Source organism: Salvelinus namaycush, chromosome 3, assembly GCF_016432855.1.
Source record: "Salvelinus namaycush isolate Seneca chromosome 3, SaNama_1.0, whole genome shotgun sequence".
Taxonomy (NCBI): domain Eukaryota; kingdom Metazoa; phylum Chordata; class Actinopteri; order Salmoniformes; family Salmonidae; genus Salvelinus; species Salvelinus namaycush.
In genome coordinates, this window is record NC_052309.1 from 60,590,351 (window position 1) to 60,613,053 (window position 22,703).

General features: G+C 43.8%; 2 protein-coding genes across 2 annotated transcripts; both read left to right on the forward strand.

Moving 5' to 3' along the window:
• Positions 1-8,877: 8,877 nt before the first annotated feature.
• Positions 8,878-13,005, forward strand: LOC120034017 (heat shock 70 kDa protein). Its single transcript, XM_038980413.1, has 2 exons — positions 8,878-8,991; positions 10,899-13,005. The coding sequence occupies exon 2, from the start codon at positions 10,922-10,924 to the stop codon at positions 12,854-12,856; it is 1,935 nt and encodes a 644-aa protein (XP_038836341.1). The 5' UTR covers positions 8,878-8,991; positions 10,899-10,921; the 3' UTR covers positions 12,857-13,005.
• A 6,158-nt stretch (positions 13,006-19,163) lies between these two features.
• LOC120034045 (heat shock 70 kDa protein-like) lies at positions 19,164-22,444 on the forward strand. The gene is made up of 2 exons (XM_038980449.1): positions 19,164-19,295; positions 20,326-22,444. The coding sequence occupies exon 2, from the start codon at positions 20,349-20,351 to the stop codon at positions 22,281-22,283; it is 1,935 nt and encodes a 644-aa protein (XP_038836377.1). The 5' UTR covers positions 19,164-19,295; positions 20,326-20,348; the 3' UTR covers positions 22,284-22,444.
• The last annotated feature ends 259 nt before the right edge of the window (positions 22,445-22,703 follow it).

Consider the following 22,703-nt stretch of genomic DNA (forward strand, 5'->3'; position numbering starts at 1 on the left):
AAGACGAGACAAATACACACAAACATCCCCCCTGTCACACCCTGACCTAACCAAAATAATACAGAAAACAAAGATAACTAAGGCCAGGGCGTGACAGTACCCCCCCCCCCCCCCCAAAGGTGCGGACTCCGGCCGCAAAACCTGACACAGAAGGGGAGGGTCCGGGTGGGCCTTCCTACGGCGGCGGCTCGGGTGCGGGACATGGCCCCCACTCCACCATAGTTAATACCCGCTTTGGTGGCTCTGGCAGATCCTGGCTGACTGGCGGCTCTGGCAGATCCTGGCTGGCGGGCGGCTCTGGCAGATCCTGGCTGGCGGGCGGCTCTGCCTGCTCCTGACTGGCGGGCGGCTCTGCCTGCTCCTGGCTGGCGGGCGGCTCTGCCTGCTCCTGGCTGGCGGGCGGCTCTGCCTGCTCCTGGCTGGCGGGCGGCTCTGCCTGCTCCTGGCTGGCGGGCGGCTCTGCCTGCTCCTGGCTGGCGGGCGGCTCTGACGGCTCGGGACAGACGGGCGGCTCTGACGGCTCGGGACAGACGGGCGGCTCTGACGGCTCGGGACAGACGGGCGGCTCTGACGGCTCGGGACAGACGGGCGGCTCTGACGGCTCGGGACAGACGGGCGGCTCTGACGGCTCGGGACAGACGGGCTGCTCTGACGGCTCGGGACAGACGGGCAGCTCTGACGGCTCGGGACAGACGGGCAGCTCTGACGGCTCGGGACAGACGGGCAGCTCTGACGGCTCGGGACAGACGGGCAGCTCTGACGGCTCGGGACAGACGGATAGCGCAGGCGGCACTGGGCAGACGGCAGACTCTGGCCGGCTGAGGCGCACAGTAGGCCTGGTGCGTGGTACCGGAATTGGAGGTACCGGGCTAAGGACACACACCTCAAGGCTAGTGCGGGGAGCAGCAACAGGACGCACAGGACTCTGGAGACGCACAGGAGGCTTGGTGCGTGGTGCCGGAACTGGTGGTACCGGGCTGGAGACACGCACCATAGGGCGAGTGCGTGGAGGAGGAACAGGGCTCTGGAGACACACTGGAAGCCTGGTGCGTGGTGTTGGCACTGGTGGTACTGGGCTGGGGCGAGGAGGTGGCGCCGGATATACCGGACCGTGCAGGCGTACTGGCTCCCTTGAGCACTGAGCCTGCCCAACCTTACCTGGTTGAATGCTCCCCGTAGCCCGACCAGTGCGGGGAGGTGGAATAACCCGCACTGGGCTGTGTTGGCGAACCGGGGACACCATGCATAAGGCTGGTGCCATGTATACCGGCCCGAGGAGACGCATTGGAGACCAGACGCATTGAGCCGGCTTCATGGCACCTGGCTCAATGCCCAATCTAGCCCTGCCAGTGCGGGGAGGTGGAATAACCCGCACCGGGCTATGCACACGTACAGGAGACACCATGCGCTCTACCGCATAACACGGTGTCTGCCCGTACTCTCGCACTCCACGATAAGCATAGGGAGTTGGCGCAGGTCTCCTACCTGACTTCGCCACACTCCGTTGTAGCCCCCCCCCCCACCCAAAAAAATTTGGGCTGACTCACAGGCTTCCTACCGCGTCGTCGTGCTGCCTCCATTCGCCGGTATCCCTCCTCACACTGCTCCAGAGAATCCCAGGCGGGCTCCGGCATTCTCCCTGGGTCGATCGCCCACCTGTCGATCTCCTCCCACGTAGTATAGTCCAGACTCTGCTCCCATTGCCATAAATCCTGTGTAGGTTGCTCCTGCTGCTGCTTAACACGCTGCTTGGTCCTGGTATGGTGGGTTATTCTGTCACGATCGTCTTGATGAGGAAGAGTGGACCAAGGCGCAGCGTGATAACAATACATACTTCTTTATTGATGAGAAGACGAAAACGAAACGAACACTATACAAACTAAACAAAACAACAAACAGACGACCGTGAAGCTATTCAAACAATAAGTGCAGACACTGGCAACTTACACATAGACAATTACCCACAATAGCCTAATGCCTATGGCTGCCTTAAATATGGATCCCAATCAGAGACAATGATAGACAGCTGTCTCTGGGTGAGAACAATTCAGGCAACCATAGACATACCTAGACACCTACACTAAACACAACCCCATAAACTCTACAAAACCCCCTATACAATACAACCACCCAAGACGAGACAAATACACACAAACATCCCCCCTGTCACACCCTGACCTAACCAAAATAATACAGAAAACAAAGATAACTAAGGCCAGGGCGTGACAGGTATAAACTTTCATTTCTAGGCTATAGGTTGTAGCAATCTCTTGATTGGTATAGGGCAAATTTGAGTATCATGTAGTAGCCAAACCTATTGATGTCACATTGAGCTGGGTGAATGGGAATATGAATGACAGTCATCCGATATTCTGAAATCGAAATAAGGCCGTGGTAATAAAACAAAATCCTCCATAATCTTCAACGGCACCAACCGGCACTGCTGTGTATATAGTGTGAAGTGTGTCCTCATTTAGTAGTTGCATTCTGCTGCAGTGCGGTCTGGTAAGGCAACTTAAAGTGCGTGAAATCATAGTATTTTACTGTCAACCATTGTTGCCTTTAATGCTCATTCAGACCATCTTTGAGCACATCTTCTCTCATAAGTATCCAGGGCTGAATACTTATGTAAATAAGGTATTTCTGTTTTTATTTTTAATAAATATGCAACATTTTTTTTTTTTAAACAGTTTTTGCTTTGTCATTTTGAGGTATTGTGTGTTGATTGATGATGAAAAAAATAATTTCATACATTTTTAGAATAAGGCTGTAACGTAACAAAATGTGGAGAAAGTCAAGGGGTATGAATACTTTCCGAATGCAATGTATATTAGCAAATACTTTAGCTACCATGATGGGGATATGATGGAGATATCTTGTTTGCGGTAAGCAAATGTGAACTGATGGGCCATCAGTACGGAATAGGCTAGACTAGAATGTTATAGAACAGAATAGCATTGACTAGAATAGAATAGAGAAGGATTAGCCGGTGTGTTCATCATTTGTCTTTCATTTAACAATTAATACTGGATATCTTAAATACTCTGGCTTTAATATAAAAAAGGCACATTAACTTGTGGTGAGTTGCACTTACCACTTGTGCAGTAGGCACTCAATTCTCTTACAATACAGGTCTATTATTCATTAGTGAGAGAAAATGTATAGACTGACATCTCGTGAACTGTTGAGGAACTGCAGTGTTGCCGATAGACTGAAATGTCGACTGAATAAGGTTGAACCGGATGCTGTTTCATTTGTGTTGAAATTTGAAACATTAACGTTTTTTGATCATTTTAATCAATACAAATAATGGTTTCACTATTAGTGTGCTGTGTGTGTGCGTTCTGGACAGGTCTCCGCGCCTCTCGAAAGCTCTGGAATAACGAGAACTTTCCTTTGCTGCGCTTCCAATGCGTGCGCCTCGCAGCCTGCGTCATTGCACAGGAATGCTGCGCTCTCATGAGCAATGTAGTCGGAGAGTTCGAGAAATGGCGAGAAATCACGAGTGATCTTTTTTAGGTAATGGGGATGGTATATATTCTGGTGAAGTACATTCAGATTCAAACATCGACTCAACGAGAATACTAAAGGGAAAATAAAGCAAGAAACGAGAAGAGACACTTTCAACATACCTCTACATTCATAAACTGTAAGTAAAGGGAAATTAATTCAGTACCCTATTTTCATAATGGCTGTGAAAGTTATAAACTTGATAGAATAAAAAAGTATGCTATGTTGGTTGTGTGAACATAGACGATTTAGCTATAACATTATGCCAGAATATTTAGTTAACTAATAAATAAATAATATTATAAAAATATATTATAAAAGCAATTATTATGTTATTTCATTGGACAGACTAGGCCTACTTTATTTTTTTGTTGCATATTATTATTTATTATAATTAGTTATTTCTTAATTTTAAGAAAATCTGCTCTAATTCTGTGAAGATAACACAATATTATTCAGTTGTGTTCATAGAAAAAATGTAGGCCTGTTGTGAAAAGAGTTTCTCTGTAATAGATTAGCAGAACTGATTGTGTCTAACACTAATATATATATATATATGTATAACACTAATATATAACACTAATATATATATATATGTATAACACTAATATATAACACTAATATATATATATATATGTATAACACTAATATATAACACTAATATATATATATATATGTATAACACTAATATATATATATATATGTGTGTATAACACTAATATATAACACTAATATATATATATATGTATGTATAACACTAATATATATATATATGTGTATAACACTAATATATATATATATATATATGTATAACACTAATATATAACACTAATATATAACACTAATATATATATATATGTGTATAACACTAATATATAACACTAATATATATATATATGCATGTATAACACTAATATATAACACTAATATATATATATAACACTAATATATAACACTAATATATATATATATATATGTGTGTATAACACTAATATATAACACTAATATATATATGTGTGTATAACACTAATATATAACACTAATATATATATATATATATATATATATGTATAACACTAATATATAACACTAATATATATATATATATATATGTATAACACTAATATATAACACTAATATATATATATATGTGTATAACACTAATATATAACACTAATATATATATATATATATGTGTATAACACTAATATATAACACTAATATATATATATGTATAACACTAATATATAACACTAATATATATATATATATATGTGTATAACACTAATATATAACACTAATATATATATATATATGTGTATAACACTAATATATAACACTAATATATATATATATATATGTGTATAACACTAATATATAACACTAATATATATATATATATATGTGTATAACACTAATATATAACACTAATATATATATATATATATATATGTATAACACTAATATATAACACTAATATATATATATATATATATATGTGTATAACACTAATATGTAACACAAACGTTGACAACAGTGTTGTTTTCAGACCTGGGTTCAAATGCTTAGTATTGTTTTTCAAGGACTTTAAAATACCAGTACATTTTGAAATATAAGTAGTTGAATATTGGAATGTGTTTGGAAATACATTTGGAAAGTATTACCATGTATTTGAAAATTCTCAAATACACAGACAAGTGTATTTTAAAATTAAAATATTCCATGCATTTGAACCCAGGATTGTTTGTTCCTAGGTGTATTTGAAATGTATTTGGAGACAAGTATTTGAAAATTGTTTCAAATATTTTAAATAGAAGTGGCCCATAAACTCTACAAAACCCCCTATACAATACAACCACCCAAGACGAGACAAATACACACAAACATCCCCCCTGTCACACCCTGACCTAACCAAAATAATACAGAAAACAAAGATAACTAAGGCCAGGGCGTGACAGTACCCCCCCCCCCCCCAAAGGTGCGGACTCCGGCCGCAAAACCTGACACAGAAGGGGAGGGTCCGGGTGGGCCTTCCTACGGCGGCGGCTCGGGTGCGGGACATGGCCCCCACTCCACCATAGTTAATACCCGCTTTGGTGGCTCTGGCAGATCCTGGCTGACTGGCGGCTCTGGCAGATCCTGGCTGGCGGGCGGCTCTGGCAGATCCTGGCTGGCGGGCGGCTCTGCCTGCTCCTGACTGGCGGGCGGCTCTGCCTGCTCCTGGCTGGCGGGCGGCTCTGCCTGCTCCTGGCTGGCGGGCGGCTCTGCCTGCTCCTGGCTGGCGGGCGGCTCTGCCTGCTCCTGGCTGGCGGGCGGCTCTGACGGCTCGGGACAGACGGGCGGCTCTGACGGCTCGGGACAGACGGGCGGCTCTGACGGCTCGGGACAGACGGGCGGCTCTGACGGCTCGGGACAGACGGGCGGCTCTGACGGCTCGGGACAGACGGGCGGCTCTGACGGCTCGGGACAGACGGGCTGCTCTGACGGCTCGGGACAGACGGGCAGCTCTGACGGCTCGGGACAGACGGGCAGCTCTGACGGCTCGGGACAGACGGGCAGCTCTGACGGCTCGGGACAGACGGGCAGCTCTGACGGCTCGGGACAGACGGATAGCGCAGGCGGCACTGGGCAGACGGCAGACTCTGGCCGGCTGAGGCGCACAGTAGGCCTGGTGCGTGGTACCGGAATTGGAGGTACCGGGCTAAGGACACGCACCTCAAGGCTAGTGCGGGGAGCAGCAACAGGACGCACAGGACTCTGGAGACGCACAGGAGGCTTGGTGCGTGGTGCCGGAACTGGTGGTACCGGGCTGGAGACACGCACCATAGGGCGAGTGCGTGGAGGAGGAACAGGGCTCTGGAGACACACTGGAAGCCTGGTGCGTGGTGTTGGCACTGGTGGTACTGGGCTGGGGCGAGGAGGTGGCGCCGGATATACCGGACCGTGCAGGCGTACTGGCTCCCTTGAGCACTGAGCCTGCCCAACCTTACCTGGTTGAATGCTCCCCGTAGCCCGACCAGTGCGGGGAGGTGGAATAACCCGCACTGGGCTGTGTTGGCGAACCGGGGACACCATGCGTAAGGCTGGTGCCATGTATACCGGCCCGAGGAGACGCATTGGAGACCAGACGCATTGAGCCGGCTTCATGGCACCTGGCTCAATGCCCAATCTAGCCCTGCCAGTGCGGGGAGGTGGAATAACCCGCACCGGGCTATGCACACGTACAGGAGACACCATGCGCTCTACCGCATAACACGGTGTCTGCCCGTACTCTCGCACTCCACGATAAGCATAGGGAGTTGGCGCAGGTCTCCTACCTGACTTCGCCACACTCCGTTGTAGCCCCCCCCCCCACCCAAAAAAATTTGGGCTGACTCACAGGCTTCCTACCGCGTCGTCGTGCTGCCTCCATTCGCCGGTATCCCTCCTCACACTGCTCCAGAGAATCCCAGGCGGGCTCCGGCATTCTCCCTGGGTCGATCGCCCACCTGTCGATCTCCTCCCACGTAGTATAGTCCAGACTCTGCTCCCATTGCCATAAATCCTGTGTAGGTTGCTCCTGCTGCTGCTTAACACGCTGCTTGGTCCTGGTATGGTGGGTTATTCTGTCACGATCGTCTTGATGAGGAAGAGTGGACCAAGGCGCAGCGTGATAACAATACATACTTCTTTATTGATGAGAAGACGAAAACGAAACGAACACTATACAAACTAAACAAAACAACAAACAGACGACCGTGAAGCTATTCAAACAATAAGTGCAGACACTGGCAACTTACACATAGACAATTACCCACAATAGCCTAATGCCTATGGCTGCCTTAAATATGGATCCCAATCAGAGACAATGATAGACAGCTGTCTCTGGGTGAGAACAATTCAGGCAACCATAGACATACCTAGACACCTACACTAAACACAACCCCATAAACTCTACAAAACCCCCTATACAATACAACCACCCAAGACGAGACAAATACACACAAACATCCCCCCTGTCACACCCTGACCTAACCAAAATAATACAGAAAACAAAGATAACTAAGGCCAGGGCGTGACAGGTATAAACTTTCATTTCTAGGCTATAGGTTGTAGCAATCTCTTGATTGGTATAGGGCAAATTTGAGTATCATGTAGTAGCCAAACCTATTGATGTCACATTGAGCTGGGTGAATGGGAATATGAATGACAGTCATCCGATATTCTGAAATCGAAATAAGGCCGTGGTAATAAAACAAAATCCTCCATAATCTTCAACGGCACCAACCGGCACTGCTGTGTATATAGTGTGAAGTGTGTCCTCATTTAGTAGTTGCATTCTGCTGCAGTGCGGTCTGGTAAGGCAACTTAAAGTGCGTGAAATCATAGTATTTTACTGTCAACCATTGTTGCCTTTAATGCTCATTCAGACCATCTTTGAGCACATCTTCTCTCATAAGTATCCAGGGCTGAATACTTATGTAAATAAGGTATTTCTGTTTTTATTTTTAATAAATATGCAACATTTTTTTTTTTTAAACAGTTTTTGCTTTGTCATTTTGAGGTATTGTGTGTTGATTGATGATGAAAAAAATAATTTCATACATTTTTAGAATAAGGCTGTAACGTAACAAAATGTGGAGAAAGTCAAGGGGTATGAATACTTTCCGAATGCAATGTATATTAGCAAATACTTTAGCTACCATGATGGGGATATGATGGAGATATCTTGTTTGCGGTAAGCAAATGTGAACTGATGGGCCATCAGTACGGAATAGGCTAGACTAGAATGTTATAGAACAGAATAGCATTGACTAGAATAGAATAGAGAAGGATTAGCCGGTGTGTTCATCATTTGTCTTTCATTTAACAATTAATACTGGATATCTTAAATACTCTGGCTTTAATATAAAAAAGGCACATTAACTTGTGGTGAGTTGCACTTACCACTTGTGCAGTAGGCACTCAATTCTCTTACAATACAGGTCTATTATTCATTAGTGAGAGAAAATGTATAGACTGACATCTCGTGAACTGTTGAGGAACTGCAGTGTTGCCGATAGACTGAAATGTCGACTGAATAAGGTTGAACCGGATGCTGTTTCATTTGTGTTGAAATTTGAAACATTAACGTTTTTTGATCATTTTAATCAATACAAATAATGGTTTCACTATTAGTGTGCTGTGTGTGTGCGTTCTGGACAGGTCTCCGCGCCTCTCGAAAGCTCTGGAATAACGAGAACTTTCCTTTGCTGCGCTTCCAATGCGTGCGCCTCGCAGCCTGCGTCATTGCACAGGAATGCTGCGCTCTCATGAGCAATGTAGTCGGAGAGTTCGAGAAATGGCGAGAAATCACGAGTGATCTTTTTTAGGTAATGGGGATGGTATATATTCTGGTGAAGTACATTCAGATTCAAACATCGACTCAACGAGAATACTAAAGGGAAAATAAAGCAAGAAACGAGAAGAGACACTTTCAACATACCTCTACATTCATAAACTGTAAGTAAAGGGAAATTAATTCAGTACCCTATTTTCATAATGGCTGTGAAAGTTATAAACTTGATAGAATAAAAAAGTATGCTATGTTGGTTGTGTGAACATAGACGATTTAGCTATAACATTATGCCAGAATATTTAGTTAACTAATAAATAAATAATATTATAAAAATATATTATAAAAGCAATTATTATGTTATTTCATTGGACAGACTAGGCCTACTTTATTTTTTTGTTGCATATTATTATTTATTATAATTAGTTATTTCTTAATTTTAAGAAAATCTGCTCTAATTCTGTGAAGATAACACAATATTATTCAGTTGTGTTCATAGAAAAAATGTAGGCCTGTTGTGAAAAGAGTTTCTCTGTAATAGATTAGCAGAACTGATTGTGTCTAACACTAATATATATATATATATGTATAACACTAATATATAACACTAATATATATATATATGTATAACACTAATATATAACACTAATATATATATATATATATGTATAACACTAATATATAACACTAATATATATATATATATGTATAACACTAATATATAACACTAATATATATATATATATGTGTGTATAACACTAATATATAACACTAATATATATATATATGTATGTATAACACTAATATATATATATATGTGTATAACACTAATATATATATATATATATATGTATAACACTAATATATAACACTAATATATAACACTAATATATATATATATGTGTATAACACTAATATATAACACTAATATATATATATATGCATGTATAACACTAATATATAACACTAATATATATATATAACACTAATATATAACACTAATATATATATATATATATGTGTGTATAACACTAATATATAACACTAATATATATATGTGTGTATAACACTAATATATAACACTAATATATATATATATATATATATATATATGTATAACACTAATATATAACACTAATATATATATATATATATATATATGTATAACACTAATATATAACACTAATATATATATATATGTGTATAACACTAATATATAACACTAATATATATATATATATATGTGTATAACACTAATATATAACACTAATATATATATATGTATAACACTAATATATAACACTAATATATATATATATATATGTGTATAACACTAATATATAACACTAATATATATATATATATGTGTATAACACTAATATATAACACTAATATATATATATATATATGTGTATAACACTAATATATAACACTAATATATATATATATATATATATATATGTGTATAACACTAATATATAACACTAATATATATATATATATATATATGTATAACACTAATATATAACACTAATATATATATATATATATATATGTGTATAACACTAATATGTAACACAAACGTTGACAACAGTGTTGTTTTCAGACCTGGGTTCAAATGCTTAGTATTGTTTTTCAAGGACTTTAAAATACCAGTACATTTTGAAATATAAGTAGTTGAATATTGGAATGTGTTTGGAAATACATTTGGAAAGTATTACCATGTATTTGAAAATTCTCAAATACACAGACAAGTGTATTTTAAAATTAAAATATTCCATGCATTTGAACCCAGGATTGTTTGTTCCTAGGTGTATTTGAAATGTATTTGGAGACAAGTATTTGAAAATTGTTTCAAATATTTTAAATAGAAGTGGCCACATTATTTGGAAATATTCAAATACACAGAAAATAAGAATACAAATACTTAAATACGCATTTATTTGAACCCAGGTTTGGTTGTTATTCAAGTATATTTAGGCTAACATCTCTGTTGGTGGAGATTGACATTACTTGCAGCTAGGTTTTCGTAGAATAATAACGATTTCTAAAATATTATTTCATTCATTTGTAGGCAACTAACTCCAAACCATCAAGATGTCATCAGCTAAAGGCCCGTCTATCGGCATTGACCTGGGCACCACCTACTCCTGTGTGGGGGTGTTCCAGCATGGCAAAGTGGAGATCATCGCCAACGACCAGGGCAACAGGACCACGCCCAGCTATGTGGCCTTCACAGACACTGAGAGACTCATCGGAGACGCAGCAAAGAACCAGGTGGCCATGAACCCCAACAACACTGTTTTCGACGCCAAACGCCTGATTGGCCGAAAGTTCAACGATCAGGTCGTGCAAGCCGACATGAAGCACTGGCCCTTCAAGGTGGTCAGCGACGGAGGAAAGCCTAAAGTTCAGGTAGATTACAAAGGTGAGAACAAATCCTTCAACCCAGAGGAGATCTCCTCCATGGTCCTGGTGAAGATGAGGGAGATCGCTGAGGCCTACCTGGGCCAGAAGGTGTCCAATGCAGTCATCACAGTCCCTGCCTACTTCAACGACTCACAGAGACAGGCCACTAAGGACGCTGGAGTGATCGCTGGGCTGAATGTGCTGAGGATCATCAACGAGCCCACGGCGGCAGCCATCGCCTACGGCATGGACAAAGGCAAGTCCAGGGAACGCAACGTCCTGATTTTTGACCTGGGTGGGGGCACCTTTGACGTGTCCATCCTGACCATCGAGGATGGGATCTTTGAGGTGAAGGCCACGGCTGGAGACACTCACCTGGGCGGGGAGGACTTTGACAACCGCCTGGTTAGTCACTTTGTGGAGGAGTTCAAGAGGAAACACAAGAAGGACATCAGCCAGAACAAGCGGGCTCTGAGGAGGCTGAGGACAGCCTGCGAGAGGGCCAAGAGAACACTGTCCTCCAGCTCCCAGGCCAGCATTGAGATTGACTCTCTCTTTGAGGGCATCGACTTCTACACCTCCATCACCAGGGCTCGTTTTGAGGAGATGTGTTCCGACCTCTTCAGGGGAACCCTGGAGCCTGTGGAGAAAGCCCTGAGGGATGCCAAGATGGACAAGGCCCAAATCCACGACGTCGTCCTGGTCGGAGGCTCCACCCGGATCCCCAAGGTTCAGAAGCTCCTGCAGGACTTTTTCAACGGCCGAGAGCTAAACAAGAGCATCAACCCAGACGAGGCGGTGGCCTACGGCGCTGCCATCCAGGCGGCCATCTTGTCTGGCGACAAGTCTGAGAACGTCCAGGACCTGCTGCTGCTGGATGTGGCTCCCCTGTCCCTGGGCATCGAAACCGCCGGAGGGGTCATGACCGCCCTGATCAAACGCAACACCACCATCCCATCCAAACAGACCCAGACCTTCACCACTTACTCCGACAACCAGCCCGGGGTCATGATCCAGGTCTACGAGGGAGAGAGAGCCCTGACCAAGGACAACAACCTCCTGGGGAAGTTTGAGCTCTCTGGGATCCCCCCTGCCCCACGAGGAGTCCCTCAGATCGAGGTGACCTTTGACATCGACGCCAACGGCATTCTGAACGTATCAGCGGTGGACAAGAGCACGGGCAAAGAGAACAAGATCACCATCACCAACGACAAGGGCCGGCTCAGCAAAGAGGACATTGAGAGGATGGTGCAGGACGCTGACAAATACAAAGCTGAGGATGACGCACAGAGGGAGAAGATAGCAGCCAAGAACTCCCTGGAGTCGTACGCCTTCAATATGAAGAGCAGCGTGGAGGACGACAACATGAAAGGCAAGATCAGCGAGGAGGACAAAAAGAAAGTGGTGGACAGGTGCGACCAGACCATTTCCTGGTTGGAGAACAACCAGCTGGGCGACAAAGAGGAGTATGAGCATCAGCTAAAGGAGCTGGAGAAAGTATGCCAGCCTATCATTACCAAGCTGTACCAGCAGGGAGGGATGCCCACAGGTTGCTGTGGAGATCAGGCACGGACCAGCTCTGGTGCCAGCTCCCAAGGCCCAACCATTGAAGAGATTGACTAAAGTGAGGGACTTGTATAAAGGACTTTTCAAAATGCATTAGTATCACTGCATACAATTTGCTATTCAGGAAATACTTTGTACTTATAAAAAACACACTGTACATCTTTTGTTTCATACCATATTGCATTGCTGGACATTGCAAATAAAATGTATTTAAATATGTTTCTTGGTCTGTTGGCTGTTTTCTAGAATTCCTTCTCATCATAACACATTGATTATTCAAATTTTTATAATATTTTTTACACAATACCATGAAATATTGTAAACAAAACTTTGATAGACAGCTAAACCACCAGAGATAGAAGAACAAGTGAAGACACCCTAATGGCCACAATGTTTAGCTTATCAACTCTTTATTCTGCGTTAACATCTGATACAATCACTATGGTCCTTCTTGGAAAAAGAGGCACAAATACATTCTGGCACATATTAAAAAAACAATTACAGGTCACATTTTTCCTTACTTTGTGCTTATTGGTGTCAAGCTCAAAGAACCAAATACTGTATTTTCGACTGATTTTGGAGTATTTCAAGTGGAACTGACAGCATTTGAACTACTTTGCAGATATGAAACAAACGGACAATCATAAAATCAGTAAAACATATCAAATTCCCAGTTTATGCTTCAAAACCAACTTGATAAGAGGTTTTAAAAATAGGTTCTATTTGACTCAAAATTACATGTTGTACAGTAAGGCATTGTTGGCAGAATAGATAGATGCAGTTCAATGCATGATTTAATATATTTCGCTAATACATTTCTTGGTAGTCCAAAAAATATTTCTATCAGGTTGTAAATTATGGCTGGCCTGGTACATTGTTTGCTGCCGCCACCCATTCGGGATGCACTGTTTCAGTTTCAATGACTTCATTTTTTGAACAAAAACGGACGACTGTAAATAAGGCTGGGAATGTCAATACAATAAAACTATAAGGTGTTCACCCATAAAAGTATTATTTCATTACATGAAAAAGATGTTTTAAGTTAAAATGTTACAACAACCTATAGCTAAGTTGTTGTTATTTGGTGATAAATACTTTTTGATTAGGGTCACAGCATATTATGCACATCTGCAAGCGTAGCAGCAAAGGCTGGACAAATTATTTATCTATTTTGTTTTAAAACGTTAAGATGCTATATTCAGCATATGTACATAAGTGGACATTATAAAGGGCCATATTTTTTCTAATTAAACAATGGCCAGTTTGAGTCGCAGTTGCGCGTTGTTTTGTAAAACAAATAGCCTATGTCTGGCGAATTCGTTGGGTACATTGACTTCAATAATTCAAAACCTAGGAGCCTCGTGGTTCTCACCCCATTCCATAGACGTACACAATAATTATGACTACACCTGGAGGACATCCTCCAACCTATCAGAGCTCTTGCAGTATGAACTAACAAGTTTTCCATCCATAGGAGCTGATAATTAATTTAGTACTGAAAGCATAAGCTACAGCTAGCTAGCACTGCAGTGAGTAGTTGACTCAAAGAGAGAAAGGCAATAGTTGAAGCAGCATAGAGAGAGAGAGAGAGCTAGCTATATTTCATTTTATTTTTTCTTCTTCTTAGTCTACCTTTCACTTAGCTATTGCAGCTAATTTAGCCTACCCAAAGAACCAGACTCAAACAGAGAGGAATGATATTTATGTTAGCTAGCTGGCTAAGGCTATCCAACACTGCAACTCTTCCAAGTCAATGTAAGCTTTTGGTTTTATAAATGTATTGACACCGGGCCCGCTGGTTTAACTGCTAAACTACTTGCTGTACACTGTAATGTGTGATTGTACACTTGGGATTTGATTGTGGGTTTACCAATATGTTGGTTCCATTTTGTTTTGTTTTACTATAACCTTGATATGGTGACGATGTAGGTTGTGTAGCGGTTAGTGGTTATGGTGTGAAGGTTTGGCATGGAGAGGTTTTTGTGCCTAGTCACAGACAGCTGTTGTGTTGTGTACTGAAGTCCACAAGTGAAGGGAAAAGGTGAGAGGAGGAAAGCTTGTAGATGCGAGAAGGAATGTTACAACAAGTAAAGTCATAATGCTCTATGTGGCTGCTATGAAATTGAACTGTGTGTGGGGGTGATCAGGGGTGTATTCATTCTGACGATTATGTTGCAAAATGTTTCTTCAATAGAACAAAATGGGGCGGGACCTACCTGAATTTGTCCAATAGAACCTTTCGAAACGTTTTGAAACTGTTTGGACTAAAAATTACACCCCAGATCAGCTAGATGCAGGCGAGAGTGTGCAAGGCGGTATTGAATGTGTCTCCGCCTGTCACCTTGATCACTCCAATTTGTCTCTCGACCTGTGCACCTACGGTATTGTCACGATCGTCTTGAGGAAGAGTGGACCAAGGCGCAGCGTGATAACAATACATACTTCTTTATGGACGAGAAGACGAAAATGAAACGAACACTATACAAACTAAACAAAACAACAAACAGACGACCGTGAAGCTATTCAAACAATAAGTGCAGACACTGGCAACTTACACATAGACAATTACCCACAATAGCCTAATGCCTATGGCTGCCTTAAATATGGCTCCCAATCAGAGACAATGATAGACAGCTGTCTCTGATTGAGAACCATTCAGGCAACCATAGACATACCTAGACACCTACACTAAACACAACCCCATAAACTCTACAAAACCCCCTATACAATACAACCACCCAAGACGAGACAAATACACACAAACATCCCCCCTGTCACACCCTGACCTAACCAAAATAATACAGAAAACAAAGATAACTAAGGCCAGGGCGTGACAGTACCCCCCCCCCCCCCAAAGGTGCGGACTCCGGCCGCAAAACCTGACACAGAAGGGGAGGGTCCGGGTGGGCCTTCCTACGGCGGCGGCTCGGGTGCGGGACATGGCCCCCACTCCACCATAGTTAATACCCGCTTTGGTGGCTCTGGCAGATCCTGGCTGACTGGCGGCTCTGGCAGATCCTGGCTGGCGGGCGGCTCTGGCAGATCCTGGCTGGCGGGCGGCTCTGCCTGCTCCTGACTGGCGGGCGGCTCTGCCTGCTCCTGGCTGGCGGGCGGCTCTGCCTGCTCCTGGCTGGCGGGCGGCTCTGCCTGCTCCTGGCTGGCGGGCGGCTCTGCCTGCTCCTGTCTGGCGGGCGGCTCTGGCTGCTCCTGTCTGGCGGGCGGCTCTGGCTGCTCCTGTCTGGCGGGCGGCTCTGACGGCTCGGGACAGACGGGCGGCTCTGACGGCTCGGGACAGACGGGCGGCTCTGACGGCTCGGGACAGACGGGCGGCTCTGACGGCTCGGGACAGACGGGCGGCTCTGACGGCTCGGGACAGACGGGCGGCTCTGACGGCTCGGGACAGACGGGCTGCTCTGACGGCTCGGGACAGACGGGCAGCTCTGACGGCTCGGGACAGACGGGCAGCTCTGACGGCTCGGGACAGACGGGCAGCTCTGACGGCTCGGGACAGACGGATAGCGCAGGCGGCACTGGGCAGACGGCAGACTCTGGCCGGCTGAGGCGCACAGTAGGCCTGGTGCGTGGTACCGGAATTGGAGGTACCGGGCTAAGGACACGCACCTCAAGGCTAGTGCGGGGAGCAGCAACAGGACGCACAGGACTCTGGAGACGCACAGGAGGCTTGGTGCGTGGTGCCGGAACTGGTGGTACCGGGCTGGAGACACGCACCATAGGGCGAGTGCGTGGAGGAGGAACAGGGCTCTGGAGACACACTGGAAGCCTGGTGCGTGGTGTTGGCACTGGTGGTACTGGGCTGGGGCGAGGAGGTGGCGCCGGATATACCGGACCGTGCAGGCGTACTGGCTCCCTTGAGCACTGAGCCTGCCCAACCTTACCTGGTTGAATGCTCCCCGTAGCCCGACCAGTGCGGGGAGGTGGAATAACCCGCACTGGGCTGTGTTGGCGAACCGGGGACACCATGCGTAAGGCTGGTGCCATGTATACCGGCCCGAGGAGACGCATTGGAGACCAGACGCATTGAGCCGGCTTCATGGCACCTGGCTCAATGCCCAATCTAGCCCTGCCAGTGCGGGGAGGTGGAATAACCCGCACCGGGCTATGCACACGTACAGGAGACACCATGCGCTCTACCGCATAACACGGTGTCTGCCCGTACTCTCGCACTCCACGATAAGCATAGGGAGTTGGCGCAGGTCTCCTACCTGACTTCGCCACACTCCGTTGTAGCCCCCCCCCCCCACCCAAAAAAATTTGGGCTGACTCACAGGCTTCCTACCGCGTCGTCGTGCTGCCTCCATTCGCCGGTATCCCTCCTCACACTGCTCCAGAGAATCCCAGGCGGGCTCCGGCATTCTCCCTGGGTCGATCGCCCACCTGTCGATCTCCTCCCACGTAGTATAGTCCAGACTCTGCTCCCATTGCCATAAATCCTGTGTAGGTTGCTCCTGCTGCTGCTTAACACGCTGCTTGGTCCTGGTATGGTGGGTTATTCTGTCACGATCGTCTTGATGAGGAAGAGTGGACCAAGGCGCAGCGTGATAACAATACATACTTCTTTATTGATGAGAAGACGAAAACGAAACGAACACTATACAAACTAAACAAAACAACAAACAGACGACCGTGAAGCTATTCAAACAATAAGTGCAGACACTGGCAACTTACACATAGACAATTACCCACAATAGCCTAATGCCTATGGCTGCCTTAAATATGGATCCCAATCAGAGACAATGATAGACAGCTGTCTCTGGGTGAGAACAATTCAGGCAACCATAGACATACCTAGACACCTACACTAAACACAACCCCATAAACTCTACAAAACCCCCTATACAATACAACCACCCAAGACGAGACAAATACACACAAACATCCCCCCTGTCACACCCTGACCTAACCAAAATAATACAGAAAACAAAGATAACTAAGGCCAGGGCGTGACAGGTATAAACTTTCATTTCTAGGCTATAGGTTGTAGCAATCTCTTGATTGGTATAGGGCAAATTTGAGTATCATGTAGTAGCCAAACCTATTGATGTCACATTGAGCTGGGTGAATGGGAATATGAATGACAGTCATCCGATATTCTGTAATCGAAATAAGGCCGTGGTAATAAAACAAAATCCTCCATAATCTTCAACGGCACCAACCGGCACTGCTGTGTATATAGTGTGAAGTGTGTCCTCATTTAGTAGTTGCATTCTGCTGCAGTGGGGTATGATAAGGCAACTTAAAGTGCGTGAAATCATAGTATTTTACTGTCAACCATTGTTGCCTTTAATGCTCATTCAGACCACCAGAGGGCATCTTTGAGCACATCTTCTCTCATAAGTATCCAGGGCTGAATACTTATGTAAATAAGGTATTTCTGTTTTTATTTTTAATAAATATGCAACAATTAAAAATACAAATAAAGTTCTTGCTTTGTCATTTTGAGGTATTGTGTGTTGATTGATGATGAAAAAAATAATTTCATACATTTTTAGAATAAGGCTGTAACGTAACAAAATGTGGAGAAAGTCAAGGGGTCTGAATACGGTTTCCGAATGCAATGAATATTAGCAAATACTTTAGCTACCATTTGTGTTTTTTGTAATTAAAATTCAGAAAAGAATGTCACAGGGAGTTCACATTTGCTTAGGGTAAACAAGATATCCCCATGATGGGGATATGATGGAGATATCTTGTTTGCGGTAAGCAAATGTGAACTGATGGGCCATCAGTACGGAATAGGCTAGACTAGAATGGTATAGAACAGAATAGCATTGACTAGAATAGAATAGAGAAGGATTAGCCGGTGTGTTCATCATTTGTCTTTCATTTAACAATTAATACTGGATATCTTAAATACTCTGGCTTTAATATAAAAAAAGGATCTTCCCTGGAGGCACATTAACTTGTGGTGAGTTGCACTTACCACTTGTGCAGTAGGCACTCAATTCTCTAACAATACATGTCTATTATTCATTAGTGAGAGAAAATGTATAGACTGACATCTCATGAACTGTTGAGGAACTGCAGTGTTGCCGATAGACTGAAATGTCGACTGAATAAGGTTGAACCGGATGCTGTTTCATTTGTTTTGAAATTTGAATCATTAACGGTTTTTGATCATTTTAATCAATACAAATAATGGTTTCACTATTAGTGTGCTGTGTGTGTGCGTTCTGGACAGGTCTCCGCGCCTCTCGAACGCTCTGGAATAACGAGAACTTTCATTTGTTGCGCTTCCAATGCGTGCGCCTCGCAGCCTGCGTCATTGCACAGGAATGCTGCGCTCTCATGAGCAATGTAGTCGGAGAGTTCGAGAAATGGCTAGAAATCACGAGTGATATTTTTTAGGTAATGGGGATGGTATATATTCTGGTGAAGTACATTCAGAGTCAAACATCGACTCAACGAGAATACTAAAGGGAAAAGAAAGCAAGAAAAGAGAAGAGACACGTTCAACAGACCTCTACATTCATAAACTGTAAGTACAGGGAAATTTATTCAGTACCCTATTTTCATAATGGCTGTGACAGTTATAAACTTGATAGAATAAAAAAGTATGCTATGTTGGTTGTGTGGACATAGACGATTTAGCTATAACATTATGCCAGAATATTTGGTTAACTAATAAAGAAATAATATTATAAAAATATAATATTATAAAAGCATTTATTATGTTATTTCATTGGACAGACTAGGCCTACTTTATTTTTTTGTTGCATATTATTATTTATTATAATTAGTTATTTCTTAATTTTAAGAAAATCTGCTCTAATTCTGTGAAGATAACACAATATTATTCAGTTGTGTTCATAGAAAAAATGTAGGCCTGTTGTGAAAAGAGTTTCTCTGTAATAGATTAGCAGAACTGATTGTGTCTAACACTAATATATATATATATATATATATATATATATATATATATATATATATATATATATGTATAACACTAATATATATATATATATATATATATATATATATATATATATATGTATAACACTAATATATAACACAAACGCTGACAACAGTGTTGTTTTCAGACCTGGGTTCAAATGCTTAGTATTGTTTTTCAAGGACTTTAAAATACCAGTACATTTTGAAATATAAGTAGTTGAATATTGGAATGTGTTTGGAAATACATTTGGAAAGTATTACCATGTATTTGAAAATTCTCAAATACACAGACAAGTGTATTTTAAAATTAAAATATTCCATGCATTTGAACCCAGGATTGTTTGTTCCTAGGTGCATTTGAAATGTATTTGGAGACAAGTATTTGAAAATTGTTTCAAATATTTTAAATAGAATTGGCCACATTATTTGAAAATATTCAAATACACAGAAAATAAGAATACAAATACTTAAATACGCATGTATTTGAACCCAGGTTTGGTTGTTATTCAAGTATATTTAGGCTAACATCTCTGTTGGTGGAGATTGACATTACTTGCAGCTAGGTTTTCGTAGAATAATAACGATTTCTAAAATATTATTTCATTCATTTGTAGGCAACTAACTCCAAACCATCAAGATGTCATCAGCTAAAGGCCCGTCTATCGGCATTGACCTGGGCACCACCTACTCCTGTGTGGGGGTGTTCCAGCATGGCAAAGTGGAGATCATCGCCAACGACCAGGGCAACAGGACCACGCCCAGCTATGTGGCCTTCACAGACACTGAGAGACTCATCGGAGACGCAGCAAAGAACCAGGTGGCCATGAACCCCAACAACACCGTTTTCGACGCCAAACGCCTGATTGGCCGAAAGTTCAACGATCAGGTCGTGCAAGCCGACATGAAGCACTGGCCCTTCAAGGTGGTCAGCGACGGAGGAAAGCCTAAAGTTCAGGTAGATTACAAAGGTGAGAACAAATCCTTCAACCCAGAGGAGATCTCCTCCATGGTCCTGGTGAAGATGAGGGAGATCGCTGAGGCTTACCTGGGCCAGAAGGTGTCCAATGCAGTCATCACAGTCCCTGCCTACTTCAACGACTCACAGAGACAGGCCACTAAGGACGCTGGAGTGATCGCTGGGCTGAATGTGCTGAGGATCATCAACGAGCCCACGGCGGCAGCCATCGCCTACGGCATGGACAAAGGCAAGTCCAGGGAACGCAACGTCCTGATTTTTGACCTGGGTGGGGGCACCTTTGACGTGTCCATCCTGACCATCGAGGATGGGATCTTTGAGGTGAAGGCCACGGCTGGAGACACTCACCTGGGCGGGGAGGACTTTGACAACCGCCTGGTTAGTCACTTTGTGGAGGAGTTCAAGAGGAAACACAAGAAGGACATCAGCCAGAACAAGCGGGCTCTGAGGAGGCTGAGGACAGCCTGCGAGAGGGCCAAGAGAACACTGTCCTCCAGCTCCCAGGCCAGCATTGAGATTGACTCCCTCTTTGAGGGCATCGACTTCTACACCTCCATCACCAGGGCTCGTTTTGAGGAGATGTGTTCCGACCTCTTCAGGGGAACCCTGGAGCCTGTGGAGAAAGCCCTGAGGGATGCCAAGATGGACAAGGCCCAAATCCACGACGTCGTCCTGGTCGGAGGCTCCACCCGGATCCCCAAGGTCCAGAAGCTCCTGCAGGACTTTTTCAACGGCCGAGAGCTAAACAAGAGCATCAACCCAGACGAGGCGGTGGCCTACGGCGCTGCCATCCAGGCGGCCATCTTGTCTGGCGACAAGTCTGAGAATGTCCAGGACCTGCTGCTGCTGGATGTGGCTCCCCTGTCCCTGGGCATCGAAACCGCCGGAGGGGTCATGACCGCCCTGATCAAACGCAACACCACCATCCCATCCAAACAGACCCAGACCTTCACCACTTACTCCGACAACCAGCCCGGGGTCATGATCCAGGTCTACGAGGGAGAGAGAGCCCTGACCAAGGACAACAACCTCCTGGGGAGGTTTGAGCTCTCTGGGATCCCCCCTGCCCCACGAGGAGTCCCTCAGATCGAGGTGACCTTTGACATCGACGCCAACGGCATTCTGAACGTATCAGCGGTGGACAAGAGCACGGGCAAAGAGAACAAGATCACCATCACCAACGACAAGGGCCGGCTCAGCAAAGAGGACATTGAGAGGATGGTGCAGGACGCTGACAAATACAAAGCTGAGGATGACGCACAGAGGGAGAAGATAGCAGCCAAGAACTCCCTGGAGTCGTACGCCTTCAATATGAAGAGCAGCGTGGAGGACGACAACATGAAAGGCAAGATCAGCGAGGAGGACAAAAAGAAAGTGGTGGACAGGTGCGACCAGACCATTTCCTGGTTGGAGAACAACCAGCTGGGCGACAAAGAGGAGTATGAGCATCAGCTAAAGGAGCTGGAGAAAGTATGCCAGCCTATCATTACCAAGCTGTACCAGCAGGGAGGGATGCCCACAGGCTACTGTGGAGATCAGGCACGGACCAGCTCTGGTGCCAGCTCCCAAGGCCCAACCATTGAAGAGATTGACTAAAGTGAGGGACTTGTATAAAGGACTTTTCAAAATGCATTAGTATCACTGCATACAATTTGCTATTCAGGAAATACTTTGTACTTATAAAAACACACTGTACATCTTTTGTTTCATACCATATTGCATTGCTGGACATTGCAAATAAAATGTATTTAAATATGTTTCTAGGTCTGTTGGCTGTTTTCTAGAATTCCTTCTCATCATAACACATTGATTATTCACATATTTATAATAATTTTTACACAATACCATGAAATATTGTAAACAAAACTTTGATATACGGCTAAACCACCAGAGATAGGAGAACAAGTGAAGACACCCTAATGGCCACAATGTTTAGCTTATCAACTCTTTATTCTGCGATAACATCTGATACAATCACTATGGTCCTTCTTGGAAAAAGAGGCACAAATACATTCT